Below are 22,163 nucleotides of genomic sequence, written 5' to 3' on the forward strand. Positions count from 1 at the left end.
GCCAATACCGAAATGAGGGCTGGGAATCAGTAAGACGCGCAGACACATACACGCACATGCATGCATGTGCACGCACATGCACACTGTCTCTTTAAGGTTATGAGTGAAACCCTTTTGAAAAAAAAAAAAACCCTCCAAATGTCTATCTCTCCTCGGGATGTCATGTGGGGCTGTTAAGACGCGACACCTGTCACAATCACCAGACCTTCCTCATCCCCTCCGGGCCACAGGAGGCGACCAAGGTCAAACTCTTTAAAGGAAAGGAAGGGAGAAAGGGGAAAAGAAGTGACTAACGACGGACAGTCACAAAGAATCAGATCTGTCAAGTGAAAGCTGTAAAAGCTCGGCGGAGTCAGAGGCCGCATATGCATCTCTGTATGTGTGTCTGAGCGAGCATTTCATACTGCGTTGTCTTTGTGTGCTTGTAAATTACTGCATATGTGGTACATTGCGATCACATCCTACACGAGTAAGTTTAATCTTAATGAAGCGTTTGGCTTAAACTAAAATCTATATCCACACGACAGATATGAGCCAGGTGCTTTGGTCACAAAACCTCCGGCGTAAGATGAGTCCTCTTTATTTTGGCTCTGTGGCTGCAGTGCTCGCTCTTCTATTGTTCAATTTGTCACCTTCTGTTTTTCATTATGGGATGGCAAGGGAACAGGCTCCATAGGTCTTGCCCTGATGGAGGAGGAAGGAGGGGAGGTAGAGGGCGAGGAGGAGAAGGGACGGACGGAGGAGCGTTTCAAAGTAGTGAAAACCTGGCGTCAGTAACTTCTTCCAGCTGGACATGTTTTGACAGCTGACGGGCGAAACTTCATAAGAAATTAAAGGAGAAAATCTCTTTCTCACTGATGGAGTCACAAGAGTCAAGTGTCTGAAACAATCTGAAGAACACAGCGTTTTGAAATAATCTCAGAGAATCTCAGCCTGATCCTTTTTTGTGACACCGAGGTCGACCGTACAGCTGGCTGCTGACTTAAGGCACTTCCTTCTTTTGACTCTCTTTCGCTCCCTCGCTCCCTCCCTCTTCTCCCTCTGACAGAAAAGCCTGCCCAGGCCCGGGCTTTGGTAGATAATGACATCCTCTCCCTGGATTAATTGTGAGGGACACATTAAGCAATGGGGCTGACACTCCCTGTAATTAAACTGTTCACACCGACGAGTTCATACTGGAACACTTTCTCCTTTCTCTCTCCTTTCCCTCTTGCATCTGCCGCGCTGGAACTGTGGGCCTGTTTAGAATTGGGATGCGGCATTAAAGTGGCTGTTTGTGAGGTTAGCGGGATCATCACCTTGGAGAATTTATACAAAAAAAGGAGTAGCCCTTTTCCATACACATGTGCTGGCTTGGCATGACTTGGTGTGATTGGTGCGTCAAATAGTAGTGGTCTCTCCATTATAACAGCATTACCTGCATGAGGGTGTGTCTGATACTGGTGGCATACCTGTCTTGAGCAAGGTATAAAAGCAGCAGACTCTTAAGCACTATTTAATATTGCACTCTGCAGTGGTTGTTGGCGACCAACTGAATGCAGACCACAGATATGTCCAAGGTTCGCATTTGTTGCAAATGTGGCATATCATGTTCACATGAGGTGCTTATTAGCTGACTTTCACATTAGGAGGTGGAGGGGATGGCCATGGCATTATTATAGCCAAGAGGGCTGCCAAACAGCCAACACCTGGGGCTATCATTAAAAGGTGGTATTCTGTACAGGATGGACTGGGGCGAACTTCAATAGACATCTCTGCAACACTGTACATAGACATCTTTGACACAACATCAACACTTTTGATCCTTCACATTCTGTTATTGATGTAAGTTCATATTTTGAATGTAAACCATTTTTCTTCATTCCATATCTTACAAATTGCTTATTTGAGGTCTCTGCTGGAATGATCAATTGGCCTGACATGTACCAATACAAAAATCCCTGATTACCAGATGGCCGTACCTTTCACAACAATTATTTTCCGGATAGAACAATTATGTAAGATGTAATGTATGTAGCATTGTAAAAAAGCATATTGCATATGCTAAACATGAACTCCATCTGATTTATTTACTGCTAATCAAATACAGTTAACATGACATTGCTACTCTTTGCTGAAAAAGAGAGCTAGAAATTGCAACCATTCAAAAGACAGTAAAGGTGTCAGGAAGCACTCTCCACTTGTGAAAGAATATAGCTCCTCTGTGGCTGCAAAACACGGACCAGCAGCCAGAACCTCCTGGATGCATAAATGTCAAATCCTCAAACACAAGATGACTCCTACTTTTTCAAATGTAATGTCTAGAGAAAGACATTACACGTCTTACATAATCCGTAGACGCTGTGCTCTGTGAGATCTCTGACTGGGCTCTGTGGGCTTTGGAGATGCATCCCCCTTCTGTGATTCGATACACCCCAAGAAGAATAAAACCATAACAAACAGTGTTGCCACCAATACAAAAAAATTAGCGTGCAGCCATACTGATTGCCTTTCTCACCGTTTTCCCAACCTTAGCTGGTTAAACAACCGAAATTACCTGTGTATGCAGACCGACTGAGTAATAGCTCACCTTGTGTCCATGCCCTCACATGCCCAGGTCTCATGAGGAAGCTATTGTGTGCGGTGCTAAACAGAGGTCAGAGAAGAGGCATGTGTGTCACAGAGAACAATGCTGCCTGAAAAAGGAGTGCAAGCAACAGAGTAATGGAGAACCGCTCAGCTCCCATGGCTCATTTAAGGTATAGAGGTAAGCTCAGGGTACATGTGCACAGAAGGCCCTGCGAACGGCGAGCATTTGTTCTATTTTAATCTCGCACTACTTCAAATCGGCCGGTCTGCGTGGTTGTGTTTCGCGTCCATAAAATCTTCTACGTGTGAATTGAGCAGGAGGTGAGAGTGTACACGAGTGTTTGATCTTTATCTGTTTTTACTCGTCTCCTTTTTTAACCACTGTGCCCCGCTTTCACACATTACTGCCCAGCGAAGTCCATGACCTTTTCAGGAACACAGGCACGTAGCTTCTGCAGTCATATCTCATATTGAGCTCCCTAATGCTCCGACTGTGGAAGCTGTGCTTGCTGCTACGTCGCCCCTGTCTCCTTGCCTGCCTGCCTGCCTGCAATCGCCCGGGGCCATTGGGGCCCACAGCGCTGTCCGCAAAAAAGAAAAAAAAGAAAAAAAAAAACGTTGGCTGTAATTGAAGAAGCCACTCTAATGTGACACGCACATGCATCGCGCGCAAGAGGTTTGCTTACATGTACTCACATGTACATATGTGCATGATGGTCACACAGAGTAAGCTTTGGAAGAGGTTATGGGGGGTTGGGAGGACTTTGGTGACCTCACATGCACACACATGCACACACATACACACACACACACACACACACGGTAGACCAATAGATGCCCTCTGACTCTACGCGACCTCCTGCGCTGCTGAAGCACTCAGCTCCTCCCCTCCTCTCCTGGTGTTCCTGTGTTGCTGTTATGGGTTCCTGTTGAGGGGCTGAGGGTTCTATTGTTGTGTGACAGCGGTTCCTGTGTATCCTGTCACGGCCCGCTGCTCCCTCTGTCCTCCTTCCTCTCCAAAGCTTTTTTCTTCCTTCTTCTCGAGTTTAGATTCGCATCTCAGGTGGCCTCAAACTCACTTTACTGTACCATTTGCACAGCACGAGAGAGAGATAAACCAGATTAATTTCTGCTTGATGCGTACTGCGTTCATTTTTCTCGTGGGTCACGATGAGTGTTTCACAAGTTTATGATCTGCAATGAACTGCACCACTTATATTATTTTGTCTGAGAGGCAATTCAAAATATTTCTCGATTAAAAATTTAAATGTACAATTTGTCTTTTTTGTCATGTTAATTGCAGGAAAAGGGAAGGCCCTGATCTTTCTTTGGTCAGGTGGTACGGTCATGTCACTGCTGTGGGTTAAGACGGAGAGCACATCTTATATGATTAACAGCCAGCCTTCCAGACTCAGGTTATCATTAGCAACCCAATCTGTGTTGTTTGACTCTCAACAGGTTTACTCCCCACCAACCACGCGGCTGTTGCAAAGCACCTTGGGTGTTCCCAAACTCGCCCGCTGGTAACCCATTACCTAGACATACGGAGACAAGCGGCGCGAAGGTACGCAAATGTTGATGCAATCAGGTTGCGAAAACATCTCCGGGGCCACCTCACGAGCCGCCTCCCTCCGCCGTCCCCTCCTCCCCTACTTCTTTTAATCTCTCCCTCTCTCTCCTTCAATTATCACAATGTCACCACCACCACTGGGAAAGTTTCCTTTTGGTGAATTACCGGGAAAAGAGCTTTGCGGCGGGTAGGCTGGCTCTCTACTCTGTCATTGTCATAGCGGTGGCTCTGACAAAACAGTTTGCGTACCTGCTTAAGTATTACAGAAATGAACACCTCCCTTCCAGGTACAGTAATCAAGGGGGTGACGGGAGACAATTAATTAGGTCCATCTGCATCACTGCCTTTACATAATTAATGGGGCTCATTACCGAGGCACTAGTATGATGTAAAGCATGCTAGCACTCTCACTAGCTCAGAGCATGATAGTAGTAGAAGCACCAGGAAATTAAAGAGTTTTGTTTGTTTGTGCAATTCAATTTGTACAACTTGCCTCTAACTGAATAATCTGCAGTGTTGACTGCAGTTTCCTGTCAAACCCTGTCAAGTTTTGATGGGCTTATTCTGCAGGTTTCTGTTGGCGTCTGTGCTGAGCCATCTTGTGAACAGTGGCCTAATCACAGTTCCCTTTGAGATATTATATGGGACATTTCTGCATTGAAATGTCTAAAATGACCTGCCGTTGTTAAATATTTTGGTGAATTGTTTACTTCCAATATCTCAGATGTTTCCAACAATGTTCAAACCCTGACAAATCCCACTTTTATTCAGTGCAACAGCTCATTTCATTTGGTCACCTGTTGCTATAACCTTAGTGTGCTGGAGAGAGTCAGAGGGTGAAGAAGGAAGATTAAGCATAATGTGAATCAAACTTTTAATGTGCAACATGTAGGAATGTTAGTCGAAAACATTAAAACAATAACTAAAATGATATACCGAAGTTAAGGAAAGAATGTATTGTATATACATTGAATGTATATGTACAAATGTATTGTATTACAGAGGTATCTACCTTCATTAGCATGCTAAGCAGATAGCCCTGGCCTGCCTGGTGAAAATCTCCCATGCTAGTAGTGTAAATACCAATATCCAGTGGCCCAAGCTCCCACTTGGAACCGCTAGCTGCACGGCTAACTGAGCTAACTTGCTCAAGGCAGCCACCATTAGCAGCAGTTAGTAATTACTCTGGTGATCTGGCTGCTCCATGTTTGTTTTAAACTAAGTTTCACCTGCAGTTTTTGGATTGGCTTTGGCTTTTGACGTCAGACAGCAGCAATGATCTGTTGTGCTCATCAATATATCCGTTTTTTAGCAAGCAGAAACATACTACAAACTAAGTACTCAAGGGGCTTTATCCTAATAAACAAATTTGAACACAAGTATTGTGAATGCAAAAAGACATCTACGTTACTGTGCTCAGCGAAAAGCAATCAACCACACGTCACTAGAGGGATATGAGAAGATTACGATAATTAAACAAATACCACATCCATAATCTCTAAGCAATTTCCTCTTGCATACTGCGTGTAAAAGGTGTGACGTCCTCCACAGATGTAAAAAGCAGCGAGGTACAAAAAGTGAGGTAAGTCTTAAAGAATTTCAATTATGAAAAATGCCATAATTGGTGTGTGAGCTAATGCCCCTTCTCTCAGCTGTTATCCACAACACTTGGGGCTAATGATCTTTAACGGAAACTCATTCTTTCCCTTTCTTCCTGTGATCAAATTAAAGGGCACACAGGTAGATAGGTCCTTGACTCATTCACCCTCTTTGCTTAGCCAGCGAGCTCCACTGCTGACATCTTAACCCAAGAGTAATATTTAAACCTTGAAGCAACTCGGATGATCATATGGCATGGAGGAATCTATAATATAAAGTTAATTGGTGAGAAAGTAAAAATTAGATTATGTTTTATTACTGCCTTGTGAAAATTACAAGTTTGATAATAATAGGCCATTTGCAGGTTGGTTATTGAATGTGGATTCTTTTTTTATTGTTTCAGCGCTGGAGGGAGATACAGAGAGGTTTTGCTGAGTTACAGCACAGCACATCCAGAAAAGTAGTTCTAACCTAATTGATTATAATCAGCTCGCATTTTGTTTTGCTGCTGTTAACTTTTACCTTTGTCTTGTGTTCCTGCCTAGAATAAACAGCAGTAAATACGGGTGATATTGGGAAACTTCTGAAGCTCTGCACAATGCAAATAATTTTTTACACATTTATACATGTAGAAATGTGTAAAAATGTATTTGCATTCGTATTTGCATACCTCTCTGCTGCCAGCTCTCGTGTCCCATGCCTGCTGTGTCTTGTCGTCCCTGAAGTCATAGTCCTGGTAAATCACCTCTGTAATGTATCATGTATCAATATTTGTTGTCAAACTGTCCTTAGTCGTTCGTGGAGGTTACGTTTAGTCCCAGTTCGGTGTCCAGCCATGTTCAGGTTGCCAAATCCAGGTGAACTGGTGACTGTGATGAGGCAAACTCTAGGGCCACTGGCTCAAATGCTAACTGAACCATGAGCTAATTAGCTAGCTACATCCAAGGATAGCAAAGAGTAGCAGTTATTTGTTATTCTGGTGATATGCTGCCCCTGTGTTTTTGGAACTTCCTGTGAATGTGGGCCTTATTTAACAAATTAGACCTTTAAGGTACAAGGGACCTGATAATTTCAGGTATACTGTGGGTTGGCTGCTCAAGCAAACTCGCTGACAGATTTCCAACTTGTTTCTACTAAAGGTTTCCTGACTGATGCACAGTCAAGCAACAAATTGCTACCTGTGAGCCAATGCGGCTTAAAGACCTCTATAGGGTGCCACAGAGGAGGTCTTAAAATTGCTGCAGCATGTTAAAACCTAAATTAAGGAAGTAGATTAACCTCTAAAGACTTTCACTTGTGAACCTTTAAATGATTTTCCATTTTCTGCTTCCCTGTGTGCCAGCTGACCTACAGCTGGTATCAAATGAGGCTAAAACAAACAGGAGGTATTTGCAGTTCCTGTTTGCTCCAGATCTGTTTTGGAGAAAACGTCATTCTTTATCCTTCTAAGAGTGTACTGTTCAATAACTTTCTAAAATTGGCTCAATATCAGACGGCTGCTGTTCCTGTGAGTGCCTTGTTTTCCTTCTCCTCATCCCTCCTTTCTCTCACTCAGCTAATGAAGGCCTCGTGGCCCACTGTTATTAAAATTACGCCCTTGCCTCTGATATTAATTGGGTCCGTAATAAGGAATGCGTCGGATTCATTATTTAATTGCAAGGGCACATTTGGAATACAGTTTCTGAAATGTATTTTTAATGAAAAACACTACATCCTGACCTAATCATATCAACCTTATTCTATCTAATTAAGGATGCAAAAAATCATTAGAGTTGCAAAATATTAGTTTCGGCTCTGTCGGGCTGCTCCTTTGCTCGCCTTCATGAATATATTTTTTTCCTGCCTGTGATAAATAGTTAATGAGGGAAAAATGACAAAAATTTGCATGTAGGCAAATTAGTCTAACAGGGATATGTCTTTGCTGAGTTAGGAAAGTGACCCTTTTCACAGGAGAAATTGTTCCAATAATTATGAAATAATGGCAAGGCCCATCTTATTTTGATGAAAAATGGCCAGCTTGAATAATGTAAAAATCATAAAATGCAATAACCCTAAATTCTCATCATGCTGGAGAACGTGTTAACGTGTTAGCATTTTATCAGTTTAATAACGGCAAATTAGGGACAATATGAAGTATGCTGTAATTGTTGCTGTGGAGGGAGATATGCAGTAATGCAAGGATGATTTAGCAGTGCCACCACAGCAAGAGGCCATCAGCGGCTAAATGAAGCATTTTCTTAATCACAAACTTTGGGGGTGTAATTTCGTTCAAAGTCTCCAAACATTGGGAGGTTAAATTTTCTCCCAATAAGCAGGTCCATCACCATCCCATTAGCAGTAGTGTAGTCACCTCTCGGAGCCAGGGTTGCAGTTCATTAAGGCTTACAAGACAGGTGTAAAAAAGTAGACTTTAGGCTGTTTCACGGTCTAGCGGTCGTATTCAGGAGGATCTACTGGCAGAAATGTATTTTAATATTCACAATTATGTTTTCATGTGTGTATAATCACCGTAACCTGAGAATTGTTGTGTTTACACTACCTTGGATTGAACCTTTTATATCTACAGAGGGCACAAGTCCTCTTGCACTGCCATGTTTCCCAGAAAGATGAATCAAACACTGGCCCCAGAAAGGGACATTCACCTTTTTCGCATTTTTGGGGTTACACATAACATAAATCATATCTCACGACTTCAATATAGCATTGTGAGACAGTTTCAAGTGTGTAAAATGTTCCCCTTTCAACTAAACAGTAGTCTTCATCTTCTGCACAGGAAGTGAGGTCACCTACTAAGGCTTTGTCCGGTAAAAATTCTGGTTTCTATTCCAGTATTATAAGATTTCTATGAAGGCACATGGTGCTCAATAAAGCTTGTGGCACAGCAGTTCAACACTGTTCAACACGAACTTGCCAGACACCAACTAATGAACTGCAATCATTATTCCCACTTGTCTGACAAATTCCAAGGGATACGATCTTGTTTTTTTATTAATGGTAATCATGTTATCATCAGTTGAAACACTGTCAATCACTACTTGAGTTGTTTCTGTGTAACGTCTGCCTCTAATTGTGTTTGTAAAGATGCAGATTGCATCCGTTCACACTGTGGGGAGCAGACCTTCAAATGTGTTTTAGTTTTACTGAGGAGAAGTTGTTTTTCTGGTGATTAGATTTTCCCAGTCCTACAAATGTTAACAGCCTTGTCCCCGGACAAAACATGTTTTGGATTTACTCAAGCTTGTTTTACTCCCCAGAAAGATGAAATTGTGCATCATTTCTCAACAATCAGTCCGTCTTACACTGGAAACAGAGTCTACTGTAGTTTCTGGTTCCATTTTACCCCTATGAACTTGTGCAAGCAAAGAGCAATGGAGTTAATGAACAGCGAGCGATGTGTGCCACTAACAAATCCTAGAGAATAAATTAAAGGGGGCTGCAGTTTGATCGCTGTGTTCCATTTCCCTTATCTGAACAAGTCACATTTTCAATCACTATGCAAAGATTTCTACATCGGGCGTAGGCTCGCTGCTAATACACTGCCCTTCCCTGTGTCATCACCATCGACCTACGCTGGGGCTGACAGACACGCGACAGCCTCTCCCCAGCGATAGTAATTTCATGGGGACATGCATTTATGCCAACTAGAACCCCGCAATCCCCACGACACCAGGTTGTCCATATGAAGAGAATGCACAGTGTGGTATGTGCATATGCATCCCGGTATGTGTGTTGATTGAGCAGTCTCTCTTTAATGAAATATCTTCGGAAATTGGTTTCCACAGACTAATCAGGCAGCCCGCTAGCTGAGTTTCTGTTTTGGTAATTATCTTGTACTAATTAGAATGAAGCTAAAGACCTCTGAGATGAATTCTCAGCTTTCTGAAATGTAACTAAAGAAAATGTAATGATATAAAATGAGCCTGTTCTATACATCCTCTCGGACCTAATATCTTCGTTGGAATGACCAGATTGAATGTGCTATTGATGAACAGCTTGATATCAACATGGCTGCCATTTAATGTTCCCTTCAGAATCAAACCCTTTCCGTCAGCGCCGCAACACAGCAGATACCTCCCGGGGGTTACAAGCAACCACACAGACCAATCTGGCAGATTAGTATCAGTGACCTTTTGGCTCGTTCTCTCGTTAAGAAAACATCCATTAGCCCAATTAATCTCCAAGGGTTTGAGGAGAGGAGCATTGTCTACTACGGAGAGACAGGAGAGGCCGCAGTGTGCCGAGATGCTCACCTTGCGCCTCTCCCCATTGAAGCCTCTCCACTGCTCCGCCTTCTTGACGATGTAGCTCAGCTCCTGGTTGGACAGCTCCAGGTCTTGAGGCAGGAAGTAGGTCCCCTCCTTGGCCGTGAGCCGCTGAAAGACGTCCAGCATGCGGCCATCGTTGTGGAATCTTAGGAAGCGTGGCGAGAAGAGAACAAGAAGTGAGGAGGGGGAAGTGGTAGCAGCAGTGACGTCATACTGAATCACTGTTCCCTGTAAAGGTCACACAGGGTCAAATGTCAAAGTCAGGGAAAAGCAGCATCTTTGCCTCGTGTCAGAGATGATAATTATGGACAACAAGCTCCACGGTTTCCTCTACGCCGAACAGCACCGCGTCTTATTTTTTTTTTACTGTCATATTGGCTGGCTTTTATGGAACAGGTCAAATCACAGTGATCCCAACTTGCTGGAAGAACACATGAACCCTTCTATTGATTACACAAAGCGAGTTTGCCGTGTAAGTATAATACATCAATTCCAACACAATGAAAGAGCAAAAGGAATCAAACAAATTGGCCTGTGAGTGGGAAGCACTTTGTTAACACAAGCCGACTGAAGCGATGTCTGCGTTTGTGTGTCTGCGTGGTCGTACATCTGTTGGTGTGTGGGAGTCAGATCCTTGGATATTCTTCAGTGTTAATGCTGAGCTTCAAAGATGGCAGATGCAACGGACGTGCTGGTTGCAGATGTGTCTGGAGAGACCGGCCTGAGTCACAGGAAAACGTTCGGCGCAGCAGAAGGCGTATTGATTCATACCTCCAGATGAGCGCGCATCACCAAAGTGTTATTTTTCTTTTGCCACACAAGGGTGCATGCAGCCAACCCCTAAAAAGAATCACCATGTCTGTAAACAAATGCCTTGGCTGACCATCAAAACCAGAAGACCTTGTGCCCTTCCATAGAGATTCTAGTCTGTCAGAGGGTAATCAACTCTCAAATAAAACCAACATCAATGAGGCTGGGATTTATACAAGAAGCTGGTACGGCGCTTTGAACTCAGCATCATTCCCCAGCGCTCTTGGGAGCAGGATGTTTGTAGAATCTTGACCTCAGACACAGGAATAGCATGCATTCATTTTCATCCTACACTTGAATTGTGCTTCTCATTCATTTATGCGGTCTCTCTCTTGGAGGAATTCACCATCTTTTTATCTTAGTGCTTCAAAAACTGGCTCATTTCCTTCGTGTTTGGAAGTGCCCTGAATGCAAGTATGTGTTGCTTATATCTGGACTATGACCTGGATGATAAGGCTCCCGTCAGCTCTTCTTCAGCACAGGGGTCACCTTAAGGACACGTGTTAACGTATGGAATACATTTCCGCTGAGTATTCATGACAGCATGACCATGGTGGATAAAAGGGTAATGGTATTTTTGTATTGTAAACCTGCGTACATTAAATATATATTCAGGCTTATTTCAACAATTACACTCTGCTCTCTATCTTTGAGAAAATTAAATCACTGAACATGCTCAATATTACTGTGTTGTTGCCAAACAATAGAAGAACGTCTTCTCTCTAACCAGTGGGTTTCTGTATAGAAGGTTATTCATTGCAAAAGTTTGCATTTGTATACTGTGTATGTACCCACAACCTACTGTTTAAACAGATACTTAGGGATAATCAGGGATAATAAGCCAAATCCATCACAATCAAAAAAACAAATTGATTGTTTCTTTAATATTGTAAAATTGCTGTACACTCACCAGCCACTTCATTCATAACTGTGCAAATGTAAGGTTCTGCCATTTCTGCCTTCTTAAGTTGTGTTGACAGTACTAAAAAGTGTATAGTTGTACTTTATGTTGAGGTCACGGTGGGTCCTGGTATTAAAGAGTGAATTAACACCAGAAGTACCAGAATTCCATAACTACTGGAAGTGCTGTGGTAATTTTGACCGCTAGATTTCAAATTTTAGAATCGCTCATGAGAGAGAGTCGTGTTAAGATATCTTTTAAAAAGTCAATACAGGTGTGTAAACTAATATCCCCCTCACAAACACACACACACACCCATCAGCACTCCCCTCCTTCATGCTCCTCAAAGAAACTGTGCAGGGCAGCAGATTGGAGCTCACCTGCATCAGCCATGAATGGATCTGGCTGATCTTTCTCTGATAAAAGTGGTCATTTTCTGATGACAGACGATGATAGTTGCCATGCAACCAAGATGCATCTCTCACCTTGCAAAAAAGTAAAAAATTAAACCATGGCAAAATCAGTGTGGGACATATGAGAGCTTCCAAATGAAATGGGGAAAAATTATGACATTTTCTTCACCTTCTGTATTATTTAAATAACAAAAAAATGTAAATGAAAATATGTACACTTTTAGGAAAAGTCAGTAACAGCATCACTGTAATGTTTCAAATATTCTGCCCCTCTCATGTATGTGAATGGGCCCCTCAATATAATAGAGTCCAGTTCAACAACACTGCAAACTACAAGCTTCATAATACACATGTAGTTAAAGGAATACCTCACACTGTCAATCAAAACTGAATATAATTATCTTTTTTAAAGGCAGCGTTTATGGCAGAGTTGCACAATTAAATGAAATCTCAATTAACAATCTGCAGAAGCTTCGATGTTTTTTTGTTTTTTTAATGAAGCTTTAATATGTGACAAAACAGAATTATAATGAAGTACTTTAGTCCCGCAGCGATACCCTTGCATGTGAATCTTTTCAGATATGCAGTCGGAAAACATTTGTTCACCTCACAACTATCATATCAACATGATTTTGATTGGTTTTTCAGTGCAAATTAATATTGTGATGCATAAATGACCATTCTCACTCATCCTGAGTGTAGCTAACGAAATGGCCAGTGAGTGTACATTAATTTTACAGTTTAAGTCCCAATCAGTGTATTTTTTTGTTCAAGAAGCAGTAATTTATGACTGATTTGGTGGATGTTGGATGTAAACATGCAAACTTGTGTACCTTCTACACAGAAACCAACAAAAAACAGTGTGTTTGTGAGGCAACGCAGGCAAAGTCATTTTTGTAGTCTTGAACCTTGTAATCGTTTGGATGTAACGGCGCCACTATCAACCTAACGTCACTCTCTTGTGTGTTTGTGAAGTTTCAAAGAGGATAGAGGTGTAAAACACATCACTTATGTGTATTTTTTGCAGCCAGTGAATAAAGGCTGCCTAAAATGTAATTAAAAAAGGATAACAGTCCATTCTATCTATACATATAGCCCGAGGCATTTTTTTAGAAATAGGTCACGCTCTGTGTCAGAGCCCCTTCCTTGCAGCCAATAGGAAACTGTAACCCATAAAATTATCAGCCTTGCTTCAGCCTCGTGGCCTACATTCAATACAAACCCGTGTGGCGGTTGAGTGGCAGAAGTCATTATTCCCGGCTGCTGTTTTAATATTGTCCATTTAGCTGGCGCCCGATAAGCGTCCCGCTTACTGAAATTAGATGGCACCCTCTCCTCGGCCGCCAATCTCAAACTGATTAATTCAATAAGGGTTTTCTTACATTTTGAGCCGTTAATGGAATTTGGTCTTATATGAGGGTGGAAGAACACACCTTGGATGAATACTGAGTTACATTATTCAGTAATTTATCACCCGCCCTTCTATATTTTTATTTTTTTTTCACATCCATTCTGCAAAAAACGATGTCCTTCTATTATTCAGAAAGTGCAATAGTCATCTTTTAAGCTGGAATTTTGGAACCCCTGTTTCTGCAATGTATGTTTAAATCTGCCCTCACATTGCAATGCAGTGTTAATCACCAGTGATTTTCTAAAACTGAGAAAAAGAGGAATGTTTGATTCAGCAGTTCAGGATCAGGCCCTCTTAACCTCGCCTGTGAGAGATTCACACTTGCTATGTTTTTTTTCCCTGTTCATCCCTACCTATCAGGAAGCTTCTAACAGCTTTATAGAGGGATGAAGGCTTAGCAGAAAAGAAAAAAAAATCAGAAAACAGTCTGAGGTGCTAAAACATAATACAAGCCTAGCAAGTAAATGCTTCAGCATGGCTGACCTCAATCTGCAAGACATGAGTGGAACACACAGTGCATTATAATGGAGTATGTGTGTTCACCACCATGTATATGCAGGCCATTTCAGTATGTATGAAACCTGCCGTGATACCAACCATGCAAAACATCCAGCCTAATCGGATAATGTAAGGGGGTTATGTGTTCACGCTATATCAAAACACATCTAACTTTTGAATTAGAAACGCTTTCAATTTTCCAACCAATTGCAGAGTATGGTATGTTCAAAAAAAAAGGCAACTGTGCCGTGCGTGTGTGTATTTCTGCATTTGTGTCCGACAATTCAGTGTGTGTTTGTGTGCCGAAGTGTGAGGTTGATGCATAGCTGCATAAGTAATTCCATGCGACTATAAAATCAAAATGGATTATATCAACATTTGTTTTCATTTTCTGTTGTTTTTTTGTGCTTTTCTGCGGACAGAGGAGGGGATGGTGGATCTGGTGGATGGGGGTGAAGCATAGCGCGGGGCTGCGGGGGTGGAGGGTTTGTAGTTATTTCTGAACAGGTGCCTGAGAATAGTAGGCTGGTGAGGGCCGGGGTGTTTCAGAAAGGGTTTTCCTCTTCATTGGAAGAATGTCCCTACAGGCTGCATTGATTCAAAAATACCCATACGATAATTCAGAGCTTGAGCCGTGTTGTGATGCTTTTTGAGCCATTGGGAAGGTCGGACATGGAGTTCAAAGTCGATGAGGAATGAGCGTTGTGGAAACAAAAAGGAACTGGATTCACATCTTGATTGTAAACCAACTGTGACATCACCCACCGGTTTGTTGATTACAATTCTGAAGCCTTGAGTTTGGCATTAGGGTCGTTGCAGTCTTGTTTTTCAAGACAAAAGTGACCATATTTGGACAAGAGGGTGGAAGATAGGGAGGACATCCTGATTGGATCTGAATGAGAACCAGAGCACAAGCCTTGGTTGTGACCTGTCAATCACTGGCTAGCCACAGCCAAGAGTATACCCTGCTTTTATTGTCTATCTTACTCTAAATGGTACAATCATTTCTTAAATGAACACGTGCTGTATTGATGAAGACTTGAAAATAGCCACTGAGACCATAAACTCATTATGAGGATGATTCCTGAGGTAATAAATCATGTGAGAAATAGGGTCATTTTCTCATAAGCTTATATGCAATTAGACACATTTTTGAAACCAGTGAGTCACATCCTGCTGGCCATTAGAAAGAATTCAGGTTCAAGCCACTTTTGCATTGGCTTTACTTTCATGCCCTGAGGCAACATCCATTTGTTCATAGAGTCACTGGCTCATACATGACATATAATCACAGTTAACTCCATAAATGCAATTGGATAAAGTCATTACCTTTCTGTGTGTCTCACCTGAGCAGGTAAATGAAGAGGATAGTGATGGAGAGCAGGAAAAGGACCGCGTAGAGGAAGAGAGTGATGATCACTCCCGCTGTGCCTGATTGGTCAGCTCGATAGAAGTGCCAGTAAAGCTTGGCTGCGTCACCCACCGGTGTGTCTGGGCTGTAAGCGAGACGCTGAGGAGACAGAGATTGGAAGAAAAATGGGAAAAAAGGACAAATCTGTAATTGTTGGATGTATAAGACTGGACATTTGCAATATGGGGAGGCTCTCGCCCAGGACAGAGATCGATCAAAGGAGGATCACATGATGGCTCAGGGGCAAAGTTTCACACGCTGGTCAGCTGGTCTTGCTCCTACTCTATTGTGTTACATTGCTGACTTTTTAAAACCACAAATACAACAAAGACATTAAACCATTCTTAGAAATTACAAGATAAAGTATATAAGTATATCACCATTACAATGCCCTTTAACTAGGATTCAGACATCACTTTACTTCCTGTCAAATGATTCACAACTGTGAACAGTCAAGATCGTTTCAGTCTCCTCACTGACAAACTCCAACCCACTGCCAAAAAAGACACCCATCTAACCTTGCACATTTCCTTTCTCACCCCCACCCCCCCTTTTTTTGTAATCTAAAGTCACTTTGCCAAGATAAAGTGAACTCCTATTTAAAGTGCACAAGTGTCCAAGTTATTTTTAAGTGACTTACCCCGAGGACGGCGTCCACTGCAAAGACCGCCAGGGGGTCGAGGACTGTCCACACTCCCTGAGCCATGATAAACTTTGACGTGAAGGAAGGGAGTGAGCCAAATATCTGTTGACAGCCCCATCTGATCAGAACCAGCAGGAACGTTACTGCGTTCAAGGTCAGGGGACCCACCACCACCATCGCCAGCTCCTCCCGGGTGTGGAGCAAAGAGCTCTGGTATACGAGGTCCACCGTGTGTGCGTGGAACTGGAATCTGGCGGCAGAGGAAACGGAGGCCGGTGACGTGCATGTGGGTAGACTAGAGTGTTAAGTGTGTGCATGTGTCAATATGCATGTAGTAGTGGTTTATGAAGCCTTGCAGCTCAAGGGCAACTGGTTCCAGCGATTCACACACCACGTTATATTATTTGTGGTTGAATCTATCATATTTAATTAGTTTGATGACAACCTACACTATTATTATTGGCTGTTTTGCTAATATGTGCTGCCTTAGTCTCGATATGTTTAAAGGTAACTTTTATTGGATTGACAGTGTGTTTATATATATATAGAGATATATATATATATATGATATAAGATATATATATATATATATATATATATATATATATATATATATATATATATAATTTAATTTAAAAAAGTAAAAAACATCAAAAAGTTGTGAGAGACAGAATACCAATCAGAAGGAAACTTGCCAGATCTTCCTCCCCCCATTGTAAGACTCCCCCATTTACCGCAAGCCTCATGAGTTCCTTAATCTTCCCATCAGTCATGTGGAGGTAGAGCCAGTGGTGGGAGAGGAGAGGTCCAGTTTTTGCTCATTAATTTCCATCTGATTTGCTCCAAGAGTCAAGCGTCTCTCAGATTCCGTCCATTAATCTGACAGTGGAGGTCCATCGGCGTTTTAACTGAGGCACATCTCCTAACACACAGATTCAATCCTCCAAAAGTCCTTTCGTAGCGCAGAGATTAGCTCGCCGGAATGACCAGTGCAGACAGAGGAGCTTGATGTTATTTCTAACAGTGTAGGCTTCTAGTTTACGGATAAATTGCGCTGTTAAATCTCATTCCAGGAATGACAAGGGGATATTTCATTCATAGTGAATCTTGATATGATACGATGAAACTTTCCAGTTTAATACATTTTGTCATTGGCAGCATTGTTCCATTTAAAATATTGAGGGTGGCAGCATCATTCCATATCAAATCAAATTTGGTGTCTCCTCAAATGTGATATTGTATTAAACTATTCAAACTGCAGGTGCTATTTCTGGGCAGTGTGGATCTAGATCAGTGGTGGAAAGTAACTAAGTACATTTATTCAAGGGACAATATAGAGGTACATGTTATTAATGTGAGTATTTTCATTTTATGCTACATTATAGTCCTACTCCACCACATATCTGAAAGAAATATTGTATTTTGTTCTGCAAACTGTTCATTTGAGATTTACTAGTTATTCAATCTCTGAACCCATCGGCTGCTGCTGTTGTCAGCGGATATCTGGATATCTGCTCTAAGACGCCCTCTTTCATGCTCTTGTCATTATAAGCAGCCTGATTAGTGACTTAGGGCACAAGAATGAGGTTCAGAAACAACTCCTTGTCTGCATATGAATGCAGACAAATAAAACAAAGGCAAAACAAATCTGAATCATCACCTTACGATAGCAGTGGCGGACTCAGAATGTTTGAGGGGCAGGGGCGAAAAAATTGAAAAAGGGAACCAGCGTGCAGGGAGAGCACTTTTACTGCATTTTTATCGTACATGGGGATGCACCCCTGAGTCCACCAGTGGCTCCGAGACTGTTTCTCAGCCAATGTGCTCTGCCTTTTTTTGCTCTCCACATGGACTTGACATGCACGCAACCAAAGTCGCCTGGAACAGGCCTGGTTAATGCTACTTGGACTACAATCAGACTACAAATGGAAAACCAGAGAGCTTTGGATACCAACATGTAATCACAATCCTCATTCATATGCAGATGAACAGTACGTTTATAGAGGTTACTAATAATTTAGCAGATTAGATTTGTTAAAACCTATAATTATTATTTATTAAATCATTATTACCATTTGGCACTCACACATTGTAACAGAGTGCACCTACCAGAACAATAGTAAATGTTGACCCTAACTGACCCAGATATAAAAATGCATCTCACAAATTGATGTAAAAGCAGTATCAGCAGTAAAAGTTAAATAACACAACATAATATGTAGTATTTAGTATTCAATTTTCATTAAGTATAAACTGTATGACTACTTTTACTGGTGTCACTGTATAAACAAAACAGAAAAACACAAGTAAGGAAAACCAGAGAGGTGACTGAGTGACACTGGGGCCGGAGCTTCTGTCGCTCCTGGGCACACTTCGCTGTCTGCTAATGTCCAAGGGGTGCATTATGGGGTAGGAGGAGGCAAAAGAGAAAAAGAGTCAGAGAGGAGGAAAAAAAGAGAGTGAGATAAAAACAAGAAGGGAGGGAGGCCTGTCATCACACTAGCCTCTCTGGCTGTCACTCGGCCCCTCTCCATCTCTCTCTCTCTCTCTCTCTCTCTCTCTCTCTCTCTCTCTCTCTCTCTCTCTCTCTCTCTGGGCACCACCAGCTCTGGCCATCGCATGGAGAGAGAAATGCTCGGAGGGAGAGCAGCAGATTCGGACATGTGGAAGTTGTCATCCGACGTTGACCCCCTCTGTTTTCGCATTTTTGTTTTTTCACCTCCCATCCACCCCCTCAGTCCATCCTTTTTTTTCCTCTATGTTTTTTTTCTAATTCAGCCACATTTCTTTCCCTCCCCTCAGCCTTCTTCTATCACTTTTCCATGATTTAACGCGTGTGATGTTTGCACCCCCATGTTATCGTAATAAAAACCTGCTTGTACGCATGTCTGCAGCCAGCTTGTTTTATTGTGATGAATTAAATCAGCACCATATGCCATTGAGATGTGATTTAACAGTTCTGTGCTATCTTATTGCTGTTTATTATCAATGCCGTGCACCAAAAAATAACAATAAATTCCTTCCAAATAATGTAGCCTTTTGGGACTTGAAGCCGTGTGGTGAAATCAACAAACTCCCCCAGCAATGGTTTGTTAATATTGAGAGAGTCTTGTTAAAATGTTAATGGGGGGATTCCAAACAGATGATTAGGGCGTATCCAGTGTGTGTGCGCGCATGTTTTCCAGCGCACACACTCAGAACTTGCTGCACATCCTCTGCTCCTTAGCCTCTCCACATCCCATTTCACACAAACCGTACTTTGCATGTGTGTGTGTTCGAGCTTGCTTGTTGTGTGCGTCTGCAATATGCCTATGCGCTCAGCAGTAATCTATGTATGTATCTGCCCTCCATGTAAATGGATTTATGTCAGCAGCGATGTGTGTGTTCAGAAAAGTGTCTATGCGGTTCTGCTCTGTGTGTGTGAATGTGAATCCATACGCTTTCCCCCCACCCATGTGTGTGTGTGTGTGTGTGTGTGTGTGTGTGTGTGTGTGTGTGTGTGTGTGCGTGTGTGCGTGCTTTCAGGGCGATATCAAAGGAAGCAAACTCACTTGTTGACAGGAACTGCTATGGCCTGGAGGTAGAGCCACTGGCTGCAGTAATGCAGGTAGAGCCTCACAAACCACATCAAAGCCAGCAGCGGCATAATGAGGCCGAGCTGCCTAACAGAGCCACGCCAGCTACTATGCGGCTGTTGTTGCCGTGGTAACGGTAGGCCCAGCTCGGACGGCAGCATACGGAGGGCCAGGCCGGCTCGGTAGGACAGGCGTGAGCGGCGGGAGCCAGATCCGGTCGGTGCTGATCTGTTTTTAGACAAAGGGCAATCAGACTCAATAGTCATATTTCCTATTCTAAACACAACGATGTACAGTATATGAGTGTCATACTTAAACTGTTAATCAACTCACATTAAGCGGACTCACTAGAGAAATACAAAGGTTAGGGACCATAAATTGAGCTACTTGTAATTTTGGATTCGGTGCAAGTACTTTTCTTTGCATCACATTGAGCATTTGTTTGCTCTCATCAGATGCATGCAGTAAATCATAGGTATTTGACTACTACATTTTCCTAATGTTGTATTCAAATCAGCACACATTCGCACATGTACACAAATCTAATCACACACATGCACACACAAACAGATAGGAATCCCTTCCAGCGGTGCTCAGCCTCCCTCAGCACCTCTGCCTCCTCTGTGCCGCCCTTTGTCAGGCCTGCTCAACTATTCCCTTTCATATAGAGGGCACAGATGGAACAGTGGAGGCGAGAGGAGAGGAGAGGAGAGAGAAAATATGTTGACTGACAAACTAGCGTCAAAAATATCCTACACATCATATGTATATAGTACACTGTATAGCAAGTCAATGTGAATAGTAAATTAGTGAGCATCCATTTATTATAGTTTGAGTGTGTCAACACAAGCAGACCCTCCATCTTCTGGCTGACATTAATTAACACAAGGCTAAAGTAGATGTACACAGTAGAGTTATGGTTAGCATCACAGAGTGTGACTTGAGGCCTTCGCCTGTGGACATCCCTGTGTCTCACCACTGTGTCCCAGAGCACAGTTGGAATTCACTTTGTAGTGGGTATCTGGGGAAAACGGTACACTGCCTAAAGAAAAAAAACAGAAAAAAAAAACAAACCAGAATCAATTGTATTGCCCCCCGCCCCACCACCTCGCCAAATAATTAGGCTCCCCTTGCATCAAAATGCAGCATTGTGTTTTCTTCTGCTTGTGTTGCCGCAGAAATATGAACCGACAGGCAGTAGCGTTTAAAACAAAAAAGGGAGATCATCTTCGCCATTTCTATGAGGTGGGCACACTCTCTGAAGTGTTAAATTATTTTAAGTTATCAAGTTCCTCGGTGGATGCACACAAGAGCAGTGGTGTAGTGTGCGGTACACATGGGAGAACTCGACGTTCATTCAGAAAATGCTCAGTCAACAGTTTGAGCTGATAAATATTCATAGCCTGTCTGAAATAAACCGGAGCAGAGAGGATAAACATCTGTCACAGGAGTCAGTTACCGGTCAGTTCTGGGGTTGATATTTTAAAAGCGCACGTATCCCAAGTGATCCAGTGTGTGTGTACGATATATACTGTATATTTCCTGTGTGAGGTCAGTGAGATGCTGTACATAAAAGATAGTTTATGCATAAGAGAAGTAGGGAGAATTGCATTGCATCTCTTGCTCTTTCATTACATGCAAATTAAGTCATCAGAAGACACTGTTTACAATTGTTTCTCTACTATTAATGCTACATGAAAAATACAGTGGCACAGCCTCCATGTTAATGAAAGCCATTGACAATAAAGATAAAAAAAAAACTTTAAAGTCACTTCCCTGAATAACATGAAGCAAAGAATCCATACATGACACTTTAGATTTATGGGAGATTTGTTGAAAAAATGTGTAATCCCAGCGTCAAATGTGCGTTTATACATGATTCTGAAGTGTACCACGAACATAAAGACGATCACGTATGCGCAAATGTGTGTCTCTGATCCTCTATTATGATTTTGACAAAGGCACGTCCATTCTGTTCCAAGCTATATCTCCACTTGCTCCTCTCTGTGGTGTAAAACTGCTTTTCCGCATGTCTGCAAGAGTGGAATTACGGAGTAGACAGAAAAGCAGTGTGTCACAGACACAGGCAAGATGCTACCCTGTCAAGTGACATTAAACGAAAACGGCAAATACAACCTGACGCCCATCTTTCATATAATGAAGATATTGATGATGCATGAAAGAGGAATATTTTTAGACGTCTTCGTGCGGTGGCCTCTTCCAAAGGAAACTGGTAACATGATGTGAAATCTGTTATCACCACTGAATTGATTTCATTATGGCACCTCCAATTACAAAAGTACAATGCAGAAAAAGAGGAGAAGGCAGGGGGTGGAGGTGTGGGCTTTTTATCTTGCAGGAACGAAGGATGTTTCATTCCAATATCACAGCTTGTCCCCTGAACGACTGATAGCATGTGGCGTAGCGGCCCACAGATGAAACTAACCATTTCAACAGGCATGCATTGGCACATAATACTATATTTTAATTGTAGTTTAT

The 22,163-nt window shown here is 42.3% G+C and overlaps 1 protein-coding gene across 1 annotated transcript in view; it reads right to left on the reverse strand.

The window, feature by feature from the left end:
- Positions 1-4,028: 4,028 nt before the first annotated feature.
- LOC115570480 (uncharacterized) overlaps positions 4,029-22,163 on the reverse strand; it is a 33,378-nt gene continuing 15,243 nt past the window's right edge. The window contains exons 4-8 of the mRNA XM_030399086.1: positions 19,641-19,892; positions 16,087-16,339; positions 15,382-15,545; positions 9,988-10,147; positions 4,029-4,103 (exon numbers count right to left, since the gene is read on the reverse strand). Of these exons, the coding sequence (XP_030254946.1) occupies positions 4,029-4,103; positions 9,988-10,147; positions 15,382-15,545; positions 16,087-16,339; positions 19,641-19,892 (904 nt within the window). The remainder of the gene's footprint in view (positions 4,104-9,987; positions 10,148-15,381; positions 15,546-16,086; positions 16,340-19,640; positions 19,893-22,163) is intronic.

Source organism: Sparus aurata, chromosome 19 (assembly GCF_900880675.1).
Source record: "Sparus aurata chromosome 19, fSpaAur1.1, whole genome shotgun sequence".
NCBI lineage: Eukaryota > Metazoa > Chordata > Actinopteri > Spariformes > Sparidae > Sparus > Sparus aurata.